This window comes from Notothenia rossii (genome assembly GCF_949606895.1).
Source record: "Notothenia rossii genome assembly, chromosome: 1".
NCBI classification, from domain to species: domain Eukaryota; kingdom Metazoa; phylum Chordata; class Actinopteri; order Perciformes; family Nototheniidae; genus Notothenia; species Notothenia rossii.
The window spans coordinates 63273481-63300997 of NC_136912.1; the positions used below are offsets into that span (position 1 = coordinate 63273481).

General features: G+C 42.0%; 3 protein-coding genes across 5 annotated transcripts in view; 2 read left to right on the forward strand and 1 right to left on the reverse strand.

Moving 5' to 3' along the window:
- LOC307019328 (meprin A subunit beta-like) overlaps positions 1–1920 on the forward strand; it is a gene marked incomplete at its 5' end in the record, with an annotated part of 41553 nt that extends 39633 nt beyond the window's left edge. Inside the window, one exon of the mRNA XM_079650125.1 lies at positions 52–1920. Within this exon, the coding sequence (XP_079506251.1) occupies positions 52–84 (33 nt within the window). The remainder of the gene's footprint in view (positions 1–51) is intronic.
- On the reverse strand, positions 1560–19017 carry uhmk1 (U2AF homology motif (UHM) kinase 1). 2 transcript variants are annotated; one of them, XM_079671091.1, is made up of 9 exons: positions 18017–19012; positions 17453–17573; positions 16519–16705; positions 15818–16015; positions 15426–15520; positions 14185–14261; positions 13999–14097; positions 13792–13880; positions 1560–11629 (listed from the first exon to the last, which is right to left on the reverse strand). In XM_079671091.1, the coding sequence occupies exons 1-9, from the start codon at positions 18321–18323 to the stop codon at positions 11483–11485; spliced, it is 1320 nt and encodes a 439-aa protein (XP_079527217.1). In that variant the 5' UTR covers positions 18324–19012; the 3' UTR covers positions 1560–11482. The 2 variants fall into 2 exon arrangements, with proteins under 2 accessions (XP_079527217.1, XP_079527218.1); XM_079671092.1 differs by lacking the exon at positions 1560–11629 and adding an exon at positions 12841–13423 and having other exon boundaries at positions 18017–19017.
- The window catches only part of LOC307032866 (uncharacterized protein), a 28088-nt gene continuing 14773 nt past the window's right edge, over positions 14203–27517 (forward strand). Inside the window, exons 1-2 of one of the 2 annotated variants that reach the window (XM_079671145.1) lie at positions 14203–14326; positions 15878–16039. The gene's annotated coding sequence lies outside the window, so the exon portion shown is untranslated. Of the gene's footprint in view, positions 14327–15877; positions 16040–19395; positions 20387–27517 lie in introns of those variants that run through there. The other variant, XR_013806382.1, reaches the window with a different exon arrangement.

Below are 27517 nucleotides of genomic sequence, written 5' to 3' on the forward strand. Positions count from 1 at the left end.
TTTAGTTTGTGTTTGAATATCTGCACTAAATGTGTCTCTATTGTATTACAGGAGCACCCAACCAAAGATTTACCATCTCCATGATGTCCCGATCAAAGGAGAGAATCAGCATTTAACAGAAAAAGAGAGAATTCATTATTAAATTATCTTAGATTTTTATTTAAACATTCAACAGATTTTCATGTATGATTTGAATAAGTATGTTAGAAATAAAACCTCCGAGAGCATGCATGTTCACTTGTTCAAATCATTCATTCATTCATCAAGTCAAAAAGTGAGTGTTTCAGTACAGTGCTTACTTTTTAAGTAGGCATGTCACAATTATCCTGTATGCAATTATGTGATTCCTGATAATATCCTGATAATCATTCAAATATGATTAAAAGTGTCAATGACACTTAAACATACTGGAGTGACTTGCAACCTTACATTTGTTAAGACACTCACATTTGTTTCACTCCTCTAACATGATAACTGAGGCCTTTTTTCAGTTATTGTCAGATTATGTCAGTATACTACAAATATCCTGATAAACATTTTTGAAGAAAATGTTTTTAAAAAAACAAAAACGTTGTGGAGGAGAGCCCTCTCCTGTCAGACTGAGAGGCTCATTGAGCTCAAGGACTCTCAGTGTTATCTCAGTGGGTTCAAATGTTTTGGTCACCATTAATGGAAACAATTATTTCCGAGGCACACGTTTATATGATCATTATAGTTATAAAAAAATAAGAGAATAAATGAAAAACAGGTATGAAATACTATATGGCAGTAAAACAAGAATACAGTTTGAAAGAGTGATTTGTAAAATATCCATAAAGAAAAAGTAAATCTGTTTACAGTTCTGTTTCAAATGAGTGTTGAGAGATGTATCCATAGATCTCTTCATTTTGCTCTCAAAGTGCACCAGATGCTTTTAACTTCAATATTTAAAAATAAATCTTCCCGGGGGAGCTTGCCCCCGGACCCCACTATGTGAGGTCCACACACCACCTATAAAAATAGCACTTTACCCCTGCTTACACCTATATGCCGTGAGCTGATTATCGAGCCTTCATTGCAACAGTCGCGGGTACACTGTGTATTTGCGTGGGGAGTGTTGCAATAGCACATTCCACTAGCGACCGGTACATTAATGAGAAACCCTAAATGTTTGAGCACCCTCGATGAAACGTCAAGCTACCCCACAGCACCCCCAAAATAAATATCTGGTGCCGCCACTGAGCGTGACTATTTGTGTTGGGGAGGCCCGAATTTTTTTTTTCTCCAAAGGGGGGGCCTAACAAAAAAGTTTGAGAACCACTGGGTTAGACAGAGGTACCCGTTAATACAATATTTTTCATCTATCCTGGCTACGGCCCTGCATTCAATCAGGGCTAGCTTGGAGTGCATTATCATTAGTGGAATAGCCACATATCTGAAATGGTAGCATGCAACATCGAAGAGCATCGTTGAACAACCAAAGGGTCACACAGAGAATACATGTACTATATGATACCCGTTTCATTATTCTGTCCATCAATCAGTCCCTTTTTGAGCCACAAACAGCAGACAAACATCAGTTCAGGTCAATCATAATTTTTATTACGAGGTTTTCAAATATAACAGCACAAGTGTCATGATTCACTCTCCATTGGAAGGCTGTAAAACACGGATTAACTCGCACAGCTTTACACGTTATATATTTCCTGCATACAGAAACCTTCTCACATTGTCCGTCCCTTCATCAGAAATTTTGAAACAGAAATTATATAATAATTTGCTTATATTCCATTTGACCTGTCGGACATTTGATTGCGACAGTAACGTTGCAAAATCAAATAATTTTGCTTTCGGTTGCCTGACTGATTTGGTATAGGCGTGTGCAGCTCAACAGATATAGTTCCATTTAATGTTCTCAGTTATTCCGCTTGGGGCTTATCGGACCCATTTTTAGGAAAATGCCAATCTTGAACCTGCACTTATTCATAATTTTACATTAGCGATGGATCAGAGTATATTGAGGAGAGGGTTATTGGTAGAGCCAAACACAGAGTTATAACCCAATTTTGCATGCTCAATTTTACAGAGCTTTTTAGTCCGTTTAGTTTTTTTTGCTAAATGCATGCAACATCTATGAATAAATGCAGCTTTAAATCAGAGTCGGTCATTTGGTATTGATAGAAAATCACAGCTTGTTTATTCCACCAGTAAACACTTTTTATAGGCATCACATTCACCACGCTTCAAAATGGAATTGAAATTTAATGCGTAATCACTGCTGTGGTCCGATTGGTCTTATATGGTCAAGCTGCATAGCTCAAGGCCCCGCCCACCTCGTTCTTCAGACCAGATGCAGATTGAATAAGCCACCAAAAACACACGTGTAAACAGTGCAACCTTAATATTTCAACGTCAAGTAACGTTAATCAGCATATGACCTGTGCTAACCTTACGAGTGTGTTCATGTTAGTTTTAGCCTGCATTCCCTTCATAAACTAAGATTAGCTGAAATCATAACAATAAACTTATTGCAGTTTTTATCGTTGTGCTAAAGTTGACATTAGTTTGCTAATGACCTGAGCATAGCTAGCTTACGTTAGTGAAATCATTACAATATCCATGTTGCAGTTTATATTATCATTGTGCTAATGTTAACATTAGTTTGATTACAACACTAGCTTATTTTAGCCGACATCATTATAATATTCTTTGCTTCTTGCTTCTTTTTCCTGTTGTGCTAATGTTTCAATCAGTTTGCTAACATCAATAACATCACTAGATAGAGTGTAAACAAACTGATAAGGCTAGTACAAGTTATTTAATGTTTAATGTTACCTGACTTAAGTAATAGTTCTATAGACTTGAGGCTGCATTGATATCCTTCGGTTACAGGTGAGGGTTATGCTGCGTGGATGTGATATATATTAAATAAACGCTCAGAATGCTACTCTATTTATAAATGATAAGTGTGAGAAAACCAAACATTGCTCATTATAATACAGTGGAATTTAAACGTTATGTATTAATAGAATGCATGTTTAATCTTATCACACATGATTTCCCACCATGGGTCCTAGCGTTGAAGGTGGGCCTGGAGCTCTGCAGCGGGACGCTTTCGGACTTCAATTATTACAATTTGAGCAGAGTGTGTTGAACAGAACGAAGCAGTTGATAAATTGTCTTAATATTTGATCCTTTCATCTTTTGTGCGGTTAAGAACTTTAAGATTAACCTAAATAATGTGTGCTTTATTCAGAGGAATGGATAGCACACACACACACACACACACACACACACACACACACACACACACACACACACACACACACACACACACACACACACACACACACACACACACACACACACACACACACACACACACACACACACACACACACACACACACACACACACACACACACACACACACACACAGATGTACCATGCTTACAGGTAGACAGCTCTTGAAACCTAGTAACGCTGCCCCCAAAAATGATATTGACATTAACTGCTACTTCATTCTCTACACGTGCACACACACAGAGACGCAAGCTGTCCACGTTATAGACACACACTAATGCACAAATGTGCTGAGCGCTTAGTAAAGTTGGGCTGAGAGGTCAGGTGCCATGAAATTAAAGCACAACCCTGAGTCTGACAAAGACACAAAATAAAATGTCTCCGTAGATGATAGAAAAATAATATTATGACTTATACAATGCACTTAAGCTCATTGGTAGACCCAAATGTGCAAAGAGAAGGAAGTGTTTGAAAAGTACTACAACACTCTTGGATGCCAGGATGCTGACAAAGAATACATGGGCTGAATCATGTGCCAGGTGGTGCCTCACTACAGACTATTGTCAATCAGCTGGAGTGTAATATCAACAAAGTTGAACATAATATCATATACGCTAACAATAAAATCAAGACAATACTGTGCTTCTTTCTTACTCATGTTGATGTGATTGATTATGGTGAGCAAGTAAATATGTTGCATTAGTGCTCAACCATTAACTGATAAGTCAATCAACACAAAGTTAGTGCAATCTATCAAGAGTAGGAGCTGCATTCACATGATACCCGATTTGCTCTTTACTCAACGCGAAGATGGGTGCAGAGCATTGCGGTGAAAACAGCTAGTTAGCTTGTGCAGCTACATACAGCTGTCATCTGATTCTTTTCGAGTGGAAAAGGTCAGTGGCAATCAAGGTCAAAGTGGAAATTATTTTAACAACTTCTACCGGTGCGCAGCACCGAGGGTAGTGCTTCCCCCCTAGTCAGGCTCTCTCCATAGGAAACCGACACATCGTAGCAGAGCTGTTTTACCGCTTTTCATGTGAATGTAGCAACAAAACACTGCACCCTCTACGGCAAGAGTGATTGAACACATTTTAAGGTTATATGAGCACACAACCATAAAATCATAAAAGTAACAATCATTGTGTAAACAAACTAGAAAGAAAAGCTAGCAAGAAACGTTTTTTCAGGATTTGACTGAAGTGAGCTACAGGATACAGCAAACAAAGTGTTTTTCTCACATTCTCCTTTTTTAGACTATTCTTTTTTAATTGTTTTACTTAATTGAGAAATAACGTACTTTTGGCAAACGCAGTACTGATTATTAAGCATTCTTATTGTTCCATAAAGACAGGGCGGTCACATTATTCACTTTTTTTATTTACTTGTTTGTGAAGCGCTTAGAGCACCAGGAAAAGCGCTATATAAATAACATGTATTATTATTAGTATTATAATTCTGAGGTGTGAGCCAATATTGGGAAACCTGCAGTGCCGTTTAGTATGTAAACTACTTACATCCAAAGAAATTTCACAACTTAAACTAACATTAATGCACACCAAGCATAGGTTTTCCATTAACAGAATCAGTAGCATTGTCCAGTATGTGATACAAGATGACAAATAAACTAATTAATCATTTAGAAACTGATCATGTTGCAGTGCATTTAACTATGGCAGTGTGGCTCTAACAGTGGATTCCTGCCAATGGCAACGGAATAAAGTCATCTGCTGTCTTTTAACTGTCATCTCTTAACTTTTCCTTTGTGATTTTGTTTTTATTAGCCGTTTGTAACTTAGTGGTCATGTCCCAAAAAGGAATTTTTGCCAACTATAAAACTATATTAAGTATATGAGACAGCCCACTTAGGCCACCTGGGAAACCAACAGACGACCACAACGTCCCAGGTTCCTTTCCAGCCTTGGGCCATTTGTGGCATTTCGTAACCCTCCTTGTCTCCCCACTCGTCTCTGTTTCTACACTGTCAAAGACGGGTAAAAGAAAAGCCACACAAAAAATCATCAGGTTGTGACAGAAACTCACTCTTACTTGGATTCTACGACTGGTATGGCCATTTTTAAAAAATAGTTTAAAAAACAAGCGATTATTTCATGAATATTGCGCATACATTTGCCATGCATTATTCAACACAAGCAGAAAGAAAGTTCTCTTGACAACTTCCAATCCTTCCAAATGCTTGTAATTTGATAACGTACAGTAAACCTATGCTGATTTTGTTCTGTCAGTAAAAAAACGGCCAGTGAAGCTCTCTAGTGGAAACTTCGAAATTCACATTACAGGCTCATTAATTAACATTTAGTTGAAAAATATATTTGTTGTAGTACTACGACAGAAAAAACTACAACTACCGTAGTCGTTTTATGTTTTGAAACGTTTATGAACTTGGACATACTTTCTTTGAGTGAAAGGAACACATTATTAAATGAAATATAGGTCTCACAGAGAGATGGATTTTTATTGTTTTATGTTACGGAGTCAGTTTCGACACTTCATGAATGTGTTACTGTCACAATTGCTTAGCATTTGAGCTAAATGGAACTACTAAATGAAAAGTATATTATGTGAAACCATAATATAGCATCAGAGACAGGAAAGAGAGACTATTTCCTCTACCTGTGTCACTTGGGTTTCAACACATTTGCAGTAGAATAACAGCAGGTGAACGAGAGCACAGATTATAACTGATTGTTTTCCCAGAGATTCAACGTATATATAGGGCGCATTTTTCACAAGCCACGTATATTCAGAGCATTCTGACACTTATGTGGCGTTTTTATGTATGCCAAATTAGATGAAATTAAACTTAGTTTGAGACTAACCGATTTTTTTATCTCAGCAACACTGATCATTTATCATCAGTGAAACGGTGTCAACATTTTAAGCTAACTGACTCTCGCTAACACCCTAGCTAACTAATATTCGTAATTCTAAATAGTTTGTTTGATAGGTAAATATCAAAATAAAATAAATATATATTAGACCACATCTATTTAGGAGACAGGAAGTGTACATGTCATACCATTGGCGCTAAATATAATGTGCTATCTTTAGTTATAGAACCTCTTTAATAGCATTTGTATCATTTAGCTAATACCATCCATTTAGCATTCACAGTAGGTAATACTAGCATTAGCAATATACCTTCGCTGTCAATTGTAGTGGCATTGGCCACAGTTCAATTACATAGTCTGACTTTAACAAGAATACAGTGAAAAAGATCAACAGCTTTATAAGGAAGCATAGAAACATGGCGGCCCCATCTTGTTGTCTCAATAAGATGTTATTGAGTTGAACTTTTTGTACGGGAAGGGAATGATTTTCTAAAGGCATCTGCAAAGGCTCTGGCTACTCAAGAAATTAAAGCATTGTTAGCGTGTGTTCACATCAAACACTAAGATGTGTGTTTGTGCCTGTGAAAGACATCCTTGGTTGTAGTGTGGGCACCTTTCATCAATAATAAAAATAGCCAGTTGGTTTATATAAACCAAACTTTTTATCTGTCTATCACAATAAATTGTAGCACACTAGATTGATACAGCCATATGAAGTAAGGCAAGGAAAATATTATCTTCTTTTTTAGTGTGAACATAGCATTATAGCAGCATTTTGGTTATTTGGCTAGCTTGAATGTCACAGGGCACTTGTGTATATATAAATGAGTGTGACAAAATGTGGGATTAAATGGTACTGCAGAGCCACTGTTATCACAAAGTGGAAGCAAGGGAATCAAAACCCAAGATAAAATACTAATTTATAGTTCTACAAAAAAAAAAGTAACATTCCACTGCAAAAAAGTCCAAGCTTGCTGACTCTTTTTCTCATTACTAAAACGGTCTCACTACCCTGGTATAACAAATATAATGTGACACAATTATATGACTTTGTTTCTAACAATAACACTTTCTTTCAACAAGGATATTTGCCACATTATTTACTATTATTTATTATAGCCACTGCAGAATCTCTCTTCACATTTCATATGCATAGTTCTACACAACCCTTAAAGCTACTATGTGTATCTTTGAAATTGTCCAACTTTGGCTAAACACAAACTCCTCCAATTTCCACCAGGGCACGACCTAAGCCATTAGCAAACATGTGAAAGATGCTACACATGTTACACACCGTAGCTTTAAACTACTCCTTGTAGGCCTACTGTCTACCTTGTTTTTCTAGACTATAATTAACTAGACCAGAGGTGCCCAGTACGTTAATGCTGGTAGATCGCGAGTCATTCATAAAAAAAAAATCCAGCTCCGTTAAAATAGACAAAACAGGTTTTGATCCCTCCTCCCTTGGCCTCCCTGCCACTTAATTCAGGAGTTTACTTCATTGACAGAAAAAGCGACCTATCGCTTTCCAGTCTGTTAACCCAGAATGCAAAGCCATACAAATTCAGTCAAGTGCCGGGAAAACTCAAATTAAGAGACGAACAAAAAAAAGGGGTGCGGGACCGAGCAAAAAGCTAAAAATATACGGAAGAATATTTTTTTGTGAAGTCACATTCAAAGGTTATTTGCCTTATTTGTAAAACAAGCGTCGCTCTGCCAAAGAAAGGTAACGTGGAGAGGCATTATCGGAGTGTTCACAAGGCATATGACAGCGACTTCCCTCCGAGTAGCGAGTTGAGAAAGAGAAAGGTCATGTATTATTGCTACACAAACATTATCTCGCAGTCTTAGTGTCGCCAACTCGTTTCTAACATGCAAAAAGACAAACAAATGCGTCTATGGTCGGTGTGTTTTCGATCTTTCCAATCGAGACGAGATCTCTCCCCTGTCTGTGTGGGAGGGGGCGGGCAGTTTACACACACACGCAGCTGCTACATGCAGCAACACACGGAGGGGATGCGGAGAGAAGCGCTCCAAGGTGTGGTTAAATGTTACCCGTCTTGAGGAGGACAATGCTCGTTGCCAATAGTGTTTAGCATGTAAGGGCGGAGCAATTTGTCTAAACATTTAGCAAACGTGCACCACATTCAGACGGAGGAATGCACCGGTTTCGACTGTCTTTCAGTGGCGTTTTCTCCCGGAGGCCAAGGGAAGCCAGGCTTCCCCTGTTTTTTCTGATTGTAGTTATAATTTAAATAAATAAATAAAAACGCTTTGTTTTGTTTCGGTAATTCTCCTTTGCTGTGTGTTCCTGCCGGACCGTCTCTCCGTCTCTCTCCCATTCTCATTGAGTATTTTACAAAGAGTGAAACAGCGCCCCTCTAGATGTTATGGTGAAACAGTAGATTGCATTCAGTGTTGCGAGAGGAGGCCAGCCAAATCTGGCTTCCCTTGGTAAAAAAAAATGGAGGGATTGACCAATCAGATGAGGCCCACGTCATGCCCCTGCCAATCTGTGATTGGTCAGGTCCATGCCAAGGGAAGCAGGCCGCCTCCGGCTTCCCCTGGAGGCTGGCGATTTGATTGGATTGTGAGGCAAAATCCCTTTCCTCACAATCCAATCAAATCGCATCGACATCAGTTTTACTACGTAGTACTGTAACTGTCATCACCGCCGTTAGAAATGATCAAGCAAATGAAGCATGATGGAGGGAGGAGATTTGGCATACTTAATTAAGCATAACTTCACTAAACTTCCGCTACAGCAGCAACTAAAAATTAAAGCAGATGAAACTCCATACAAAATGACATCATTGAGAGCATAGCTCGTTGTATCCAGGATGAGACTGATAAAGAAATACAGATTTGTCCTTTCATTGCTGTACAAGTGGATGACACATCAGACATCTCCAATAAGTGCCAACTCACTATCATAATCAGATACGTGAATGAAAAAGGCAGTGTGTGTGAACGTTTCCTCTGCTTTTTTGATGTCGGCTTAGAAAGAGACGCAAAAGCTGTAACATCAGTTGTCATGAGAGCCATCGGGAACTACAGTCCAACAAACAAATTGATTTGTCAGACTTATGACGGAGCTCATGTCTGCATGAGCGGACAGCACGGTGGCGTTCAGGCTTTAGTGAAAGCACACTGCCCCAATGCGCTATTCATCCACTGTTATGCTAAGGCACAAACAACATTCAAGCAGCCAAACTGTTTTTTGCCAATCTCGATGCCTTCCACAATTTTTCTCACGTTCATGTAAGAGATCAGCACTACTGTCTGAAGTTGATCGAGCTGTGCCGGTACCAGGGGGTTCTGCTGTGAGGTGGAACTTTAAAAGCCGCGCAGTACAGGCCATCCATGAAGGACGCGGCTCGCTCTGTATCGCTTTTGACAGGATAATGACAGAGCAGGGATGGGACAAAGAGACCATTGCACAGAGTGCTTCCTTGAAGCAGAAACTTGAGGATTTTGACTGCATACATTAATAAGAAATGCTTAAATTAATAAGACGAGAGAGTTTCAGCTGGAGAGTGCGTGCGGACCTGTCGGTCAGATAACAGGCGTGTAAAAGTCCTGCATCTGTATGATACAAATGTGTGTAAAATGTTACCGGGCGCTGAAATCACTCATCTGGTTACGTTATTGACCACCCCCCCCCCCCCCTCCAAAAAAATTGGCTTCCCCTAAATTTTTTCCCACGCCACGCTACTGCTGTCTTTCTAATAGCTCTGTAGCCACCCCATCCACGAGAAACGTTTCCACGTCAGGTGTTATGTATGCTAGCAGCAACACACGGAGTTAACACAATTATACAAACATGGGTTAATGATTAGAGGTAACAGAGTCACTCTTTATTTTGTTAAAGTTTCAGCTATTCTGTTCACAGTTCTGTCATCAGATTATTTAATACGATTTGTTAAAACATTGTTTCTTTTGATGTGAAATATTATGTATTTAATTTAAATAAAAATAATGTTAATTTTGTTCACAATTTGTTTATTTAATTTAATAATATATGTATTTTTGAATCAAGTATTCATCTTTATTTTCTTCATTGTTAGTTTCCCCATGCCTAAAACAACTTCAAGCTAAATCTAAAAGTTGATGGCTAAATAAAAGCGTTTGAGAAATTGTGCAAGGCATAATAGTCCGAATAGTCGATTAATCGTTTCATTAATCAATAGATTAATCGATTATCAAATTATTCGTTTGTTGCAGCCTAGTTGTCCCATGTATAAATAAAACGTGTTATTCAGCAACCCTTGCAATTTGGGATTTTATTTTTGGTTGGTAGACCTCTGTGAGATGGTCATTTCAAAAGTAGCTCACCAGCCAAAAAAGTGTGGGCACCCCTGAGCTAGACCATGAGTAGGAGGTCCTATGAACAAATGAAAGTGTATTTTGTTTAAGTTATTTATAATTTATACTGCAGAGGCCTTATTCAACTTGCTTTTGGTACCAAGTGCTTTTCTCTATTTATTTCAGTACATTATATTGTACCCCATCAGTGTACAATGGAAGGCATGACAATTGACTAAATGACAAGACAAAATTGCAGTCACGATCGACGACCGCTTTTTTTTTTAAAGGCCAGGTGATCGCAGGATGTCCCTTGTCGCAAATTGTGATGTCACTATGTTACTGAAGTAAACAAAAGAGTCCAATGGAGGCGTTTCAGAGAGGAGGGGGGGGGGGGGGGAGGGAGTGTGTGGGAGAGAATCTCCCTCTGTATGGAACACATGGATTTGAGCCTTTGCAGACCATTTACACGCACACATACCGCATAACGCATTATAGGGCCTCTCTAAGGTTTGTCAGACATAAAGCTCTAGACCACTTGGAGATCATGTTATCTTGCTACATATTTCTTAACACATCCCTGACTCAACTGATGAGATAAGTGTTCACTTTCACATATAATGTAGAGTACAGATTCTCAAACGTTACATTTCATTTGATAAAGGCTTTTGCTTTGTCCACCCACATCAGAGAAGATTTAATTTTTCTCTCACTACACATTGTAGAATGAGAGTGAAATGGAAGCTAGAACAGGAAGTGCTGTACTCAGTGAGTTAGTTAAAGATGTATCTGCAGCTCACCTTGAAGATGGATGTGCAATGTGCAGACTGGAGGCTCAGTTCAATCAACCCTCTGCATGTAACACAGATTCAAACCACATGAATGAAATGCAGAACTTTGAACTACACTCATTAATAACTGAATAATATAAAGTCAAACTACAGGTTAAACCCTCCGGGCTTTGTGTTGGCTGTAGATGTTTTCAAAGACTCCCCTGTGTTTTCATGCTAAGAGTGCAGAGGTGGGGAATGAGCTTTAGGGCTTCACTGCACAGTCTGGTATAAGTAACCTCTTTTATAGGCGCTGAGAGGGTAAAAGGTGGCCACCACCAGCTTCCCATCAAAGGTGCGGCCCGTCAGCAGCCTCTGAGCCTCCTTGGAGTCAGATGAGTTGGCGTATTCCACGAACACCTGAAGGAGAGACACAGAATAGTAGGTGAATGACTAGGTGGTGAGGTGATTGTTCTTTTAGGTAAAAATGTGTAATCTTTTGTTTAAAGGAATCTAGAGGCTTGGAAGAGAAGTTTTTAACAGCTTCAGTTTCCCTTATATTCTAAATAAAACGTACAGCTAAACTAATATTAATGTTTGTACGTGTCTAAAATACGCCCATTTGACTATAGAAAAGAACCCCATACAACCGAATATATTTGTCCTTATCTTTCTCTCATCACACAAACAAGAATAATTTGTTTCCCTGTATTTTGAGAACAAATTAATTGTGTCATTAAGTATCACTTTCAAGTACAGCATCCATAACTGCAAGCATTTCTTAACAACCAGCAGTGAATTGGAGAGAATCATTTCCAGCACCAAAGTGCAGTGACATGCAGTTGCACCCAGTGGACAGTTAAATGATCACAGGAGAGAACACTAGGCTCATCTCAATTGAATATTTCACCTCCTCCTTTCCCTCACTTGCATCCCTTCCTTTCGTCTTAGCTCCGCCTCCGTAAGACGCGAGCGAGAGGCACGAGGAAAACAAAGGAGTCCTCAGGTATTAATTGGGATGTCCTCGTTCACTCCAGCGTCCCCAAAAACAACACCCTTTACTTCTAGTGCGCGGTTTTATCCCCTGTCACTGGACTTCCCTCCACATCAATCTCTTTAAACCTGGGGTTTAGTTTCACATTGAAATTATTTCATCCATCTCTTCCATTCATCTCTTTTATTATAGTTTTCTATGTATTATTTTTGGTCCTGTATTGGTTTTTCCAGCTATAACATTCCATTTAAGTTATAATTATAATCATAACAATAATAATAATTGATGGATTCATTTTATTATGGTATTTGAGCTTGTTTCAAATCAACTTTTGTATTGAATGTTGTTATGAAATTTGTCCTACAGAAGTGAGACACAAATCACTAAAATATGCATTAGTTATGCTACCCGTATTTGTATATAGAGTGGGGCAAAAAAGTATTTAGTCAGCCACCAATTGTGCAAGTTCTCCCACTTAAAAAGATGAAAGGCCTGTAATTTTCATCCTAGGCATACCTCAACTATGATAGACAAAATGAGGAAAAAAAAAAAATCCAGAAAATCCCATTGTCTGATTTTTAAAGAATTTATTTGCAAATCATAGTGGAAAATAAGTATTTAGTTACCTACAAACAAACAAGATTTCTGGCTCTCACAGACCTGTAACTTCTTCTTTAAGAGCCTCCTCTGTCCTCCACTTGTTAACTGTATTAATGGCACCTGTTTGAACTCGTTATCAGTATAAAAGACACCTGTCCACAACCTCAAACAGTCACACTCCAAACTCCACTATGGCCAAGACCAAAGAGCTGTCAAAGGACACCAGAAACAAAATTGTAGACCTGCACCAGGCTAGGAAGACTGAATCTGCAATAGGTAAGCAGCTTGGTGTGAAGAAATCAACTGTGGGAGCAATTATTAGAAAATGGAAGACATACAAGACTACTGATAATCTCCCTCGATCTGGGGCTCCACGCAAGATCTCACCCCGTGGGGTCAAAATGATCACAAGAACGGTGAGAAAAATCCCAGAACCACACGGGGGGATCTAGTCAATGACCTGCAGAGAGCTGGGACCAAAGTAACAAAGGCTACCATCAGTAACACACTACGCCGCCAGGGACTCAAATCCTGCAGTGCCAGACGTTTCCCCCTTCTTAAGCCAGTACATGTCCAGGCCCGTCTGAAGTTTGCTAGAGAGCATTTAGATGATCCAGTGTCTTGATCGATTTCCGGGTCAAGTCCCGGAGGAGGGAGAGAGGAGAGACATTAAGATGAACCTACTGTGTCAGTGTAGTAAGGGTACTGCAAATACTGAAGTCAATAAACAGAAGTAAACTGCTAAAAGTCCTCTTTATCATACTCAACTACTAATAAGGGGTATATTGCACCGCTTTCACCATAGTTGACCTAAAAAAAGTTTTCATAAAAGTTGGTATACTAGGACCTCATGAGGTCTTTAAATATGGAAAAATGGATGATAAAAATAAGGCTGTAGTAAATGTTTTTTCTTTCTCCCTCCTAGCAAACTCCATTTTCAGTTTGATTTGAATTATCTTTAGATTATGGGTTGACAGATCGGTCTCACCTGTCCTTTTCCTGGGTTCTCTTTGGGGATGAGCAGAGACACCACGGAGCCATACTTCTGGCACTCCTCTTTCATGTCCTCCAGGATTTCTGGGAGAAACAATGACAGATAATTGGACATACTTTCACTCGTGCTCACTTAGAAGAATCGAGAAATCAACGTCAAAATGAATTTGGTTAGATTAAGTTTAGGAAAGAAATGGTGTACCTTCATACTCTTCTTCATTGTGCAGATGGCTATCATCAATCAGGTTGAGGAGGCGCAGGACAGGAGTGGGCAGCAGGACCAGGTCTTCAATGTGAGGAGCTGACACACACATTCACACACATTCACACACACACAGGTAAATATCACATGTTACTCTTGGACGATGTTTTATATATTTCAACATACCGAAGGGAATACTGAAGAATGGGCTCAGCAGGGCAGTTTCAGCAGAGCATCTTTGTTTTGGGTTGTTGAGCAGCATGCTGCGGACAGAAACAAACATTATCAACTCTTCAAACTTTAACAAGGCCTATTTTCCACTTTTCAGGTAACTGCACATTCTTTGTGACTTTTATATTTGTCAGATATGCTAGGTTTGACATATGATCATTGTTTAGCAGTTCTTCAATTGTGATTTCCAAATGTTTTTATATAAGACAGGATGATCCTTTTTACCTTATTTTTTTACAGAACTAAATATGCCTGAAAGAAATGCCAATGTTAATGTTGTCAAGAGCTTGTTTCCCCTGTATTGTTTATTAAATATACATTGGGGGGCAGTGATTTTGAGTGTCTTGAGTTTTCTGCTTATTTTTGTGCACTTTTCTGTTCTTGTATTCTAAATGTCTGTTTTTTATCCTCCTTTCTTTTATTCCCCTTTTTCTTTTGGTTAAGTCCTTAGTTCAAGGGGAAGTCTGTGGTAGTTTTCTAAAATTGTTACAAAATTAATATAAACAAAAGGCGCTTTCACACCGGAGTACTTTTCCCAGGAATAGTTCCGATAGTTCATAGATAGCAGGGACTTTCCTGGGGAGAAAAAGGTTCCAATTTCTGATTGGCTGGGCGAATTGCAAACCACGCCCCTTAAAACTCGGAAAAGTTTTGTGAAGCTGCCATTGTGTTTGCTCGCATTAGCATTAGCCCAGCGCACCAACGGAGAGAGACTAACTTATGGCAACACAAAAGAAAACATGGCAGCGGTGGAGATGAGGAGATGTCGGCGTTCTGGGCGATTTACTCGGAAGGCTTCAGTAGAAGCTGCTGGGAGTCCCAGCAGCTTCTACTGAAGCCAGTCCCCAACTCCGGGTACTTCAGGCCGGGGACTTCGGGTGGCAGTATACACCGTGAAGTTGTTTGCGGCCTGCCAGTAAACCCAAAGCAGAAGAAGAAGAAGTGACGTCAGTGGCTTAATTTGTGTAATCCTCCCTCAGGGACTTATTCCGTAGTGAACGCGATCTACTAGACAGTTCCGGAACTAAAGATTTCAGGGGAACTAAGTTCCGGGAACTATTCCTGGGAAAAGTACTTGGTGTGAAAGCGCCTATTAGACTGCTTACACAGGAAAGCAGGTCAATACACAGTATAGTTAACAGCACAGTTCACATGTGAAAGCAGTGTGAATTCACGGCTGTATGTGTAGAGCGTACCTTTTGATAAGGTCTCTGAGGTGATAGACAGGGATGGCGGGGCACACAACACTGTTGCTGGTAAAAACCTGGTCGACAATGGAAGCACTGTTTTCCTGAAGAAGAGGAAAACAGGTTGAAGGAACCAAAGCTTCTGCTTGCTCAGATAATGGCAGAGAGTACGTGCTGGTTGGGGATGGGGGGGTCACTTAACCCCAATGATCAAAGGTTCAACATAACAAATAATATGTATACATTTAAAGAGGATTTAAAGGGGCCCTATTATAGTCATTTTCAGGTTCATATTTGTATTTAGTTATTTATATACTCTGACTTTAATTCAAAACATATGGAGCTTTGGCAAACTTCCTAACACAAAGATTTGTATGGAGAAAAGTTTTGTCATACAGTACCTTCCACTTCTGTGAGCGGACGGTCTCTTTGAGTTTGATTCCTGAGAACATCTCCAACAGGATGATGCCCAGGCCCCACATGTCCACAGCGGTGGTGCAGCCCGAGTCCCCATCCACCTCCACCCCCGCCTGAGCGAGGCTATTTTGAAGCTCCGCCTCCGGGGCGCGGTACCCGTCTGTCTGGATGTACTTGACATCCTGAAGGAAGAAGTGAAGCAAGAGGTGAGTTCGAAATTCATATATATCACTATCTTTCAATCATCTTTAATCTAGCTCTAAATATGTTTTTATTTTTTATCATGCTTTTGGCTTTAGGGCATACAATAAGGAATGTTTCTTGTTTTATTCATATTGCATGTAAAAACATGTGTTGATTTTTAAAACAAAGTACATGTATGAATAAACTAAGTCAAAGTTCAAATCAACCCTGAAAACTCATCTGTTCAACAAAGCCTTCCAACAATAACTCACTACTCCCCCCCCACCCACTGCAATGTTACACCTCCATTTCTGCCCCCTGTGTTATGTTTATGTTTTGATGTCTTGTCCTTATATGTTTCTTTGTAAAGCGACCTTGAGGTGATGAAAGGCGCTATATAAATTAAAGTTGTTGTTGTTATTATTATTATTAATAAAAAAGAAATCCAACATTTATTATCCTAGCTGCTCCTTAAACTGGCCTCAGACTCCCAGGCACCCACCTGGTTTCCCTCTTTGAAGCTGAGTCCGAAGTCGATGAGCTTAAAGCACTCGTCATCGGCGCTCCAGAGGATGTTGCGTGGCTTGAGGTCGGCGTGGACGTAGCCTTCCTTGTGGAGGAAGGCGAGAGCCTCCAGGATGTCTCTGGCACAGTGCTGCACCAGCCACATGGAGTGGCCCTGTTGGGGTCTGACAAAAACATCAAAAATCAAGTTAAACCGAGAGAGCATGCTAAATTAAAGAAAGCTTCACAGTGACTGCACTCACCAGCATAATCTTTCTGAACCTTTTTTTCGTTTGTGATTGCGTTTGCCTTACAATTACCTGAATGCCCCTTGTCACATTTAAAAAAAACTGAGTTCAAGATCAGCAGTATCTCAGTCATAAATTAATAGTCATTGCAACTAGAAATATAATCTACACTGTATCAAGTTACTCATTTTACTTTTGTATTCGTGTTAACTCAGTTGCAACTGACTAAGACCTGCTGATACATGTTCGGCCAGGTAAAATTATTGTTTTTGTCAATGGATTCAGATGGCTTTGAAGAGAGCATTGAAAAGTACTTAAGTTCCCCGTCGGAAAGAGCTGTCTGACGGCAAAGGTTTTCTAGATATAGCGTACAATTGACTGATATTGTTTTTTAAGTGTGTCGGAAATACGTTTTGCCATTGCCCCAATCAGTTAATTGCTTATCTTTCTGCGGCACTCCTGTCTGTATCTCCATACTGGGGGTGTGCCAGCATATGTGCTACATTGACTATGAAGTACCTCAAACAACTCCAACAAATCAGAATGTATCCCTTTTAATCAATACAGATAACAGTGCAAATTATAACCCTCAGATCTAAAAATGGTGGAGCCAATCTGATGAACTGGCAACCTGCTGCAGTCAGATGAATACTGTATGAGAAGCAGAGACATGACTTCACTTACCTTCCACCCTGGGTACCACTGGTCAGCAGATCAGACACACTGACATCCAGGAGCTCCAGCAGCAGACAGCGGGTGGCAACACCCTTACAGCTGTGGTTGGTGAACACCCCGTAAAGTGTGACTGAGAGGAGAACAGAGCTGTCAGTGCAAACAGATAGACCTGATGCATGTTTTCATGTAAAAACAACCCTCTTACTGGACAGGACCATTTACAACAGGATAATGATAGTTCAATGTTTTAACAATAGGTCTTTAGAGCTTACAACTGTCAGCCAAAGCAGAACATCAGTGTGACACATTTAATAGCCTGATGTTACACTGAGTTCAGATCCTGTCATGTGATATCATGTGCCGAATTAAAAAGCCAGACCATAACTATTAGTGAATGGTCTTGCTGTATGTTCTACCAGGTGTATTCCACAGATGACAAGCACGTTTATATTAAATCGATAGATGTTTTAATAGAATTTGGCCTTTTTGCTCTATGTAAAAGACACATAAGAATTAAAAACCGTAGCCAGTATCATAAACCCTGCGATATTCTATTAAAAATAATGGTGTTACCTATATTTTTATGTCCCTGGATATCTTCCAGCACGGACCTCTCCTTGTGATACCCGTAGTCTCCTCCCTGAGTGTCGGCCTGAAACTCCTTGACAGCGGCGGTTGTGCTGGCTCTGCCCGAGCTGACCTGGTACACTGAGGCCGAGACTCCTTGGCCGAGCCGGGACTGGACGGTCCACAACTCCCCAAAGATCTCGAAAAGCACCGGCTTCATACCCTGGTCGACACTGCCCTGCACGGGCTTTTTGCTGTCGGGACGCGGTGCCTGCGCCTTTGCGCTGGGCTCTGCGGGGCCGCAGTGAGCCATGGGCAGGCGGCGGACAGGAGAGCAGCCGGGCGGCTAGTTGATAGGTGGGAGCAGCTGCAGGAGCATTGCGAACGACCCGGGTTCTGTCAGCGCCACATAAAACTACCCGGACGTGTCAACGACAGCTCGCACACAATTCAGCTACACCCGCAACCTTGTTAAAGCTGAGAACAGAGCGACACCTGGGCATATTAAAGTACTGCCTGCTAACCAAGACTGTCAACATGAATGTATGCTAGACAGGTGACACAAAGTTAGCTTATTTAGTTGCTACACATGCTAAACTAACAAACAAAACATTTCTCTAACGCGCAGGAAAATACTTCCCCCATAATACGGAATCGTATCGAATGTAATAACTTAAAAGTGTGTCAGTTTTACCTGGAGAAAAGTTTTGCCTAAATTGTAGTAACACAGGTTGTTGACATTAATCTTAGTTCCGGTTCTACGATACCTCTTGCAGGTTTTGGTGCATCTTTCCGGCAGCCTGCCCCCTGCCGATGAGGCGTGTCACTACACTACATTTACAGTTCATTGCATGCCATTTTTCCGATTCCATTTCAGGCCAGAGATTAACCACTGTCTTCTATTTAAATCACGCTGCTTTCAGTTGTTGTTTTACCTAAAGGATCAAACAATTGTATAGTATTTTTTAACATAGAACAGGTGAGGACTAACGATACAGCACAATCAACGGAAGATAACTGTCTGCTCCATATATTTGTTATCTTTTTTTTTTTTATGCCATTTTATTCTATTTCTGAAATATATTGGACTGTTTATTGCTGTGTCTTAGTTTCTATTATGTACATTGCCTTGTGTTTTTTATGCTGCTGCAAAGCAAACATCCATAAAGTAGTACCTATCTACAGTATCTATATATCTATCTCATTTCAAATATTTAATCAAATGTATTTAATCGGGTGAATCTCATTGAGATCCTCGATCTCTTTTTCAAGGGAGACCTGCTGCAAGTAGGTTCCACATGAAGACATAAAAACAGAAAAGAACAGAAAAACTAAAAGAGGCAGGGACTTACAATGTACATAACGACATTTACAGGTACCAACAGTATCAGATTGCATAGCATCTATCCGAGCTTTAAAAACATGCAGTGGAACCAAATTGCTCAGTTTCCATTCTTTTTGCATACTGTTCCAATTTAGGACCTTCGCACCTAAACGCTTTCGCCCCTAAGACCTAAGTCCTAGCACTTGACACATTTAACAAAACCACAGCATGGGATCTCAGGCAATAACTACTTTCATTTTGCCGTGTGATCAGAGAGCAGATGCAAGATGGTAGTTTAACTAACATGGCTTTGTAGATGAACATGTACCAGTGACTGAGCCTCCGTACAGTTATGGCGCATTTCCACCATGGCGCGGAGCGCGTTTTAAGCATGCCGTGTCGTGCCAGGCCCGTTTTTGGTTGCGTTTCCACTATGCCTAGTTCCGGCCCGGGGCTACTTTTTCACCTTTTTTCTGGCCCGACAAAATCGTGGTTCTATAGGGGCCAACAAACAGGGCTGAGTCGGGCTGATTTTGCTAAACTAGAGAGAGAATCGCTGGCAAGGGGGCTACAACTACAACAAGATGAACATATTTGACCGTGATTTAATTGTAATACACGTTTCAAAATGATGCCGAAGTAACAACATACTGATACCGGTTAGTAAAAACCATGAATTAATGCTTTGACAAGTCTGCAGACAGACGACAGGCAAAAAACATTTTAAAATGCGTGATGCATCTTCTTATTACAGACACATGCATTTTGTTAGAAATTAAAATCAATGTTTTAATGGGGAAATGTAGTTTAAACATGCCGTCAGTTTAATGCTCTTTTATACTGAAAAACCAGAAATTCTTGTGCACAAGCAGTTAAGCTTTTATTCTGAAAATCCTTCATCTACGGTTAGCATTTAGCATGTGGCTAATATACGATTTCCTGAAGAGGTGAATTTAGTAGCGAAATGATATGGAGTGGTGCAAACCGAAGCTACTGATTTAACACTACAACTATAGATGTCGAGATACTACCATGCTGAATATTAAATGAAGGTACAGTTTATTTGAATACATTATTGTTTACAGGCGAGAGTTACATGTGACAACATCCGGAATGACCGGAAACCAAACGAGCCGAGAAGTATTTTTTAGAGTATTGATTACAGCGTTTAGAATGTGTTAAATGAAAAGTGATGAAAGAGAATATGAGGAGAAACGGCGTGTTAAGCATATATTGAATGTGAAAAGAACCTATCCTCTGTTTAAATGCAATAACGGACATTGGAGACGAGGTGAGCCGGCTGGCGGGGAGGAGCCAGCAGAGGATATATAACAGCACCGGAGGAGAGATCCATGCTCTTCTCTTCCCTATCGAGGAGAGCCAGATCACAGCTGTTTGTCTGACTGAACAATATCATGCTTGTGACCAACCCGCACCTTTTTAAATTAAAGTACCCAATTGAACTTTCACAGAGACTCCATTTAGTCTCCTTTTAAAGCTTCTCTCCTGGACGGGAGAATAACGAACACAGTTAACAATCTCCAAACATTCGGTCTACCTACGCTGTAAAATGTATTATCTCTTCGATTTACACACGGCATCTATTGCACGTCTGTCCGTCCTGGGAGAGGGATCCCTCCTCTGTTGCTCTCCTTGAGGTTTCTCCCATGTTCCCCTTTAAACTGTGGGTTCTATTTCGTTTATTGCTTCGCCCTCTAAGGCTATCGCTATTGGGTAATCCCCCTGCGCACCCGCGCAGCACTGAAACACTTGTAATCCACGCCCACCCGCAAGGTGGGCCCCACCCTCGGGCTCCCTTCTGGTATAAATAGGAAGGAGGCCCGACAATCTGCTCCCTCTTTTCTTCAGCACACCGTTACTGAAGCACAAGAGACACTTCAATTGCAGAGTAAACATGAGTAACAATTGTGTGAGAGATTGTCCCTCATGTGGCTCTGGGTTCATAATGAGTTATGACCAGCAGAGATAAAAGCAGTATGTGAATCCTGCCTGGGGTCAGAGCACGCGTACGCGGCTCTAAACCAGCAGGTAGCATGCACACACTGTGCCCGTCTCCCCTCGGGCGACAGGCAGCGGAGAGCGGACGCTCTTGCTGCTGCGGCCGAGGAGGACGATTGGCCCGTCCAGGCTTACGAGCCCGCGGACGGGGGCCTCGTGTCCCTGGGGCCGAGTGACGGGCAGGAGTCCGACAACTCCTACCCCGCCTCCCTCCACGGTTCACCGTTCAGTTCTCCCCTCCCTCCTCTCCCCTGGACGGGGGAGACAGAGTCGGAGCAGGGTGCCGGCTTGGCGGCCGAACACGCTTTCCCCCTCTCCGTCTCCACAACGCTACTGGCGATAGGTGGCATCCTAGGGGAACTGCCGGAGATCATACGCAAGGCGGCCGCCTGCAGAGATCTCCCTGTTCCCCTAGCTCAGGAGAGGTGTGCTCCGGATGACATGACCGGAGTTTTTTCGCGGGTGCAGACGGTCAGGAGTGACCCGATCTGGCCATGCTTCCAGGCCATCAGGAGGTTCCAGGAGGGGGCGGCGGCGAACCCGAGGACCCTGAAGGCTCCGGTGGCCACATTTGTTCCCCTCACCAAGGTGGAGGGGTTCACAGATGCTGGTTTTCCAGCCGCGTTGAGTGCCCCCAGAGACCAGTATGTCGCCCGCCAGGCCGACCGGGTGCACCAGTCTGCCTTTCAGGCGGCGGCGAATAACATCGCGCTGCTCTCCAACTCGGTGGTGACTAGGGTGGCCATCCGTCCGGTTTTAGGTCGGACAGTCCGGTTTTCAATGTCTGTGTCCGTCTGCCGGCGCAGCCTTGAGCCGGACGCTCATTTGTCCTGCTTTTGAGGTGATCCCCATTTTATATTTTTAGGGTATCAAAAAAAAATAGACAATTATACAAAGAAATACAAAAAATAAGTTATGTGTAAGTATATATCCCTGTAAGACTTGTGGTCTTACAAATTATTGGCTGAATGTGATGTCAAATAAATATCTTGTATTTCATTGGTTAATAAACGTAAACAATTAGCCATGTGCTTCTTGACGTCACGTTCACGGCATGGCACTGTGGCACAGAGTGACGTTAGCGCTAGCAGACTAGCTCATGAGCCAACTCCGCCTAGTTAGCGGTAGGTTAAACCGCAGAAATGCCGAAACGAAAGACTTCATTTAATCCTGAATGGTCGAAAGAGCATGGATTCCTCACAAAAAGCCGAAAGGACGACTTCCATGCTTTTTGCACGTTGTGTCGTTGCGATGTGGAGGTAAGTAGCAAAGGAAAAGGTGCTGTCGACAGACATGCTAACACAGATAAGCACAAAAGCAACGATCAAAGCGCAGGTGCCTCTTCACTTTTATCGTTTTTCCGTGAAGCTTCATCGCCTCAAGATGACAAAATCTCCGCAGCAGAACTTTGTAAAGTTTATCATGCCGTCAAGCATCACCAGTCATACAGGAGTGTAGACTGTGGAATAAAAGTTGATCGCACAATCTACAACGACTCATCAATAGCAAAAGGGATGACCTGTGGAAAAACAAAAGCCAAAGCTTTGTGCGAAAATATCCTAGCACCCTACTCTGTCCAGACGCATGTGGATTACATAAAAGAAAATGAACTGCATTATTCAGTGGCAAGTGATGCATCAAACAAAGGTACGATCAAGTGTTTCCCCATTGTACTGAGATATTTTCACTTTGAGGAGGGCGTGCAACATGCACTGTTGGATTTTTACAGTGATAGCAACGAAAAGTCGGAAGCTATAACAAATCAGCTGCTATCTAAACTGGAGATGTCTGGACTAGATGTGAAAAAAATGTCAGCATATGCAGCAGACAACGCCAGCGTTAACTATGGAAAACACAACAGTGTTTATCAGAAACTGAAACAGGCTCAAAAAGACGTGCTCGCTGCAAACTGTTTAGCCCATATTCTGCACAATGCAACAAGATATGCAGCAAGCAACTTGGATATTGACATTGAAAATGTTGTGCTTAAGGTGTATAGCCATTTTAGCATCTCAGCTAGCAGAACGGCGCAGTTGAAGGAATTCTGCGAGTTTGTGGAAGTGGAGGAATGCAATCTGCTGCGGCACGTTGTCACGCGATGGTTGTCTCTGCTGCCATCTATTGACAGAATCCTGAAGTGTTGGAGACCCCTGACCAGCTACTTTCAGAGTCTAGGTGAGGAGGAATGCTCCAAGATTTTGTGGAAATGCTTTGGAGAGGATGGCAACGAAGTATCTGAGATGTATTTTCTCTTCCTCAGTCACATTCTGAAAGTGTTTTCAGACTGCATTGAAGCACTTGAGGCCAAATCATTCAGCATAACCTCTGTGTTTAAGGTAATGACTGAACTGAAAGGGAAACTTGAGAGAAGGTTAAAGGACACATTTTTTGGCTTTGCTGTGAACAACAAACTCAAGCAGCTAACCCCTGATCTGGCTAAGAAATGTGAGGCTGATTTTCTTGTTTTCTATGAAAGAGCCAAGAAATACGTGAGTGAAAGGTATGACTTCTCTGAGAACAGCTTTCATAGTAAAGTGTCAAAGCGTGGCCTCACAACTGCTGTGTCCTAAGGAGAATACAGTGATGCAGTCCAAGCCTGCAGCCTGAAAGACATTGACATGGATGGACTCTATGAGGAATATGGCATGGTGGAAGCTATTCTCAGCTCTTCAGAAATGGAAGGATGCCACAGTGAGGAGCGGTATCTGAAACTGTTTTCCAAAGCAGAAGTCCCACTTGTGAATCTGAGGAAGATCAGCGCCTACATCTTCTCCATCCCATGTAGCAATGCACATACAGAACGTGTGTTCTCAATGATGACCTCAGCATGGAGAAATGAGAGAAATCGTCTGGATGTGGACAGTGTCAAGGCAGAGCTGCAAATTTGTGTCAACTTCACATTTGAGTGCACAGACATGTACCAGAGACTCCTTACAAACAAAAAACTCTTGGAAGCAGCCAGGAAAGGGCAAAAGTATCGTAAATAGACATTCAACTTGTGGTTAGTACACTAGAGTCTTATTGTGTTTTGAGTGTGAAGGATTCAGTGAGGCCAGGATAAAAACTAAAAGATAATCCCAAAGTGTCCTCCTTTTTGGTGTTATGGAAATGGCCACCCTAGTGGTGACGCTGGTAGAGCGGTCCACCACCTTGGCCGCTGACGAGGCAGAGGAAATCAGCAAGGCGGCCAGCACGGTGCTCACTCTGTGTGCGTCCGTCGCTGTCTCCCAGGCGAGGATTTCCACGTGGGTGACACAGATCCAGCGCCACCTCTGGCTGCAGCAGGCGTTTGTTATGGAGACGGCCAAAAAGCCGTATCTCGTGTCTCTCCTCCGGTACACAGCACCGTAGTGTGGAGTTGCATTAGGTAACGCGAGATACGGCTGATACTTGCGCATTAGTTTCTGTTATGGATCAGTATCAACAGTCCTGCCAGTAACGTTACTACATTATCAATACTACGTTAGTTATAGCCTGATATATGATAGCTAACTTCACAATGTTGTGATGTGACGTTAGCTAACATTCTGTGGCTAACGCCGGTCACTCACCAAGATAGCTGCCCAGTTCTCCACTGGTTCTCCTCACACCACAGCTCAATTTCTCTCCGATGGCCGTTATTTCTTCTAATCCTTGGCTGCTCCTGGTCTCTTGGACGCCTAGCAGGCTCATAATTTTAAGGTTGTGGTCCGTCATATGCATTTGAATATTCTTCAACTTCTTCTGTGTCTTCTGTGTCGAAACTAGCATTGGGATCCATGTTTATTAATACGTTACACCGGCCGCTCTCCCCCTTGTTTCCCCCATGTTACGTCACACGCGGGAGGTCACGTGCCGAGGCTTTTTTATGCGGAAGTGAAAATGTCTTACAAAAACGACGCCAGATGTCACTGTAGTGTATATTTCTGTATATTTTTTTGAAAATCTAGTGTATTCATCATTTTCCTACACATTTACTCACAGGTGTCTTTAACCTGGAAGTTGCTCTTTAAACTGTTGTCAGCCAAAGTAGTATTACTTTTGGCTCTATCAGCGAAAAGTGATTTGTCTGCTCTCTCTGTGGCTCCGTCATGCCTCCGGATCCAAGCAGATGGCAGTTCAGCTGTTTTACGCCCTAACCCGGCTTTTATGGCAAAGGTCATCACAAGCTCTTTAGAGTCATGAGTGATCACCTTGGATGGCTTCTTTCCTCCTCCTCACAGGTCGGAGGAAGAAGCCGCGTCTCATCTCCTCTGTCCTGTGCCCGCGCTGTCCTGCTAGTGGCGTGCACGCCTGCCTTGCGCCATTCTCAGCGCCTGTTTGTGCACTACAGAGAGCGCTAGATCGGGCAGCATCTGTCTGCACAACAGCTGTCACACTGGCTGTGTGAAGCTGTGTCACAGGCATATGTCTCCTCTGGGGTGGATCCCCCGCAGAACATCAATGCGCACTCCACCAGAGGAATGTCCTCCTCCACGGCTTTGCACGGAGGAATGTCAGTGGAAGACTTTTGCTGCTGCATCTTGGTCTTCCCCCTGTTCATGTATTCAATTGTATTTAAGGGATGTCTTCCAGTCCTCTCTGACACGCCCTGTACGGAGTGTCTTGTCAGAGTGAGTGACGTCAGGGATCCAGCTGTGCGCCTCTCTCCTGCCTCTCGGCACGCGGAGAGCGGCCCTTTTCCCCTCTTATGAGAGAGATGTTTCCTTTTTTTCTTCTGACACATTTTGTACGAAGTGTCTTGTCAGAGTGAGTGACGGCAGGGATCCAGCTGTGCGCTCTCCTGCCTGTCTACACGCAGAGAGCTGCTGTTACCCCTCTTTTTGTCACTGGGCAAAGTTTGACCTTCGTCTCTACTTTTTCACAGCGGCAGGTACTGTATGTATTGTTCCCAGCCTTCGTCCCCTCATGGAAAATATTCATGTTATGCTATATTCCAGGGACGGTGATGCGCCATTACGCATGGCGCAATAGGGGTTATTATCTGAGCAGGTGTGTCTGTGCTTCTAGTACCGGGCGGACCCAGTGGGGCGCAGACTACATCATGCTTCGCCATGAACCCAATAGCGATAGCCTTAGAGGGCGAAGCCATATGAAATAGAACTGAAGTTACCTACTGTAACTCCAGCTTCTATGAGTATTAGCGTAGCCCTCTAAGTGCTGGGCCCCACTGGCTCCACGAATAGCTGAAGAAAGGTTATTTTGTATGGGAGCAGATTGTCGGGCCTCCTTCCTATTTATACCAGAAGGGAGCCAGAGGGTGGGGCCAATACTCATAGAAGCTGGAGTTACAGTAGGTAACTTCAGTTTTTCTCCGGAAGTTTTTCCTTGTACGATGTGAGGGTCTAAGGACAGAGGGTGTCGTTTTTTCTCATACTGATATTCTGCACAAACTGTGCTGTAAAGTGTCTTTACTGTAGGGCAGTGGTCACCAACCTTTTTAAGCCCAAGATCGCAGACCTCGGCCTAGGTGAAAGGCGAGATCTACCTATTGCAGAATTGAGTGAAAAGACGGCCCAGGCAATGCTTCCAATTTGAGGCCTTTTATATAGGCTAATTGCATCTGAATTACTGTTACAATGAAGGCTCCATAATCAGCTCACGGCATATAGGCAGGGGTAAAGTGCTATTGGGGTGCGGACCTCACCTCCTCTAGGGGGGTCCGGGGGGATGCTCCCCCGGGAAGATTTTTTTTTAAATATTGAAGTTGAAAGCATCAATCTGGTGCACTTTGAGAGCAACATGAAGAGTTCTATGGATACCTCTCTCAGCACCCATATGAAACAGAACTGTAAACAGATTTTCTTTTTCTTTATGGATATTTTACAAATCACTCCCCTTTTAAACTGCATTCTTGTTTTACTGACATACTGTATAGTAGGCTATTTCATACCTGTTTTTCATGTATTCTCTTATTGTTTGTATAACTATAATGATCATATGAAGGTGTGCCGCGGAAATAATCTTTTGAATAATTTGTGACAAAACCGTTCTAAACACTCAGAGAGTCCTTTAGCTCACCTGAGCCCCTCAGTCTGACAGGAGACGATTCTCCTCCAGCTTGTTGTGGTAACAGCTCCTTATGTCCGTTAGTTAGTTAGTGCAGCTAGCTAACCAGATGCTAACATCACGGTCCCCGCTAGCACCGGTCCCTCTCTCTCCCTCTCTCCGTCCCTCTCTCCCTC

What these genes read in the sequence shown, in the direction of transcription:
- uhmk1 (XM_079671091.1), bottom strand. Translation starts at nt 18,323, where the DNA reads ATGGCTCACTGCGGCCCCGCAGAGCCCAGCGCAAAGGCGCAGGCACCG. An exon ending in CCAGGGACATAAAAATATAG is followed by an intron (nt 17,574 to 18,016) that starts GTAACACCATTA and finishes TTCTCCTCTCAG; the next exon opens with TCACACTTTACGGGGTGTTC. An exon ending in CTCAGAGACCTTATCAAAAG is followed by an intron (nt 14,262 to 15,425) that starts GTACGCTCTACA and finishes TTCTGTCCGCAG; the next exon opens with CATGCTGCTCAACAACCCAA.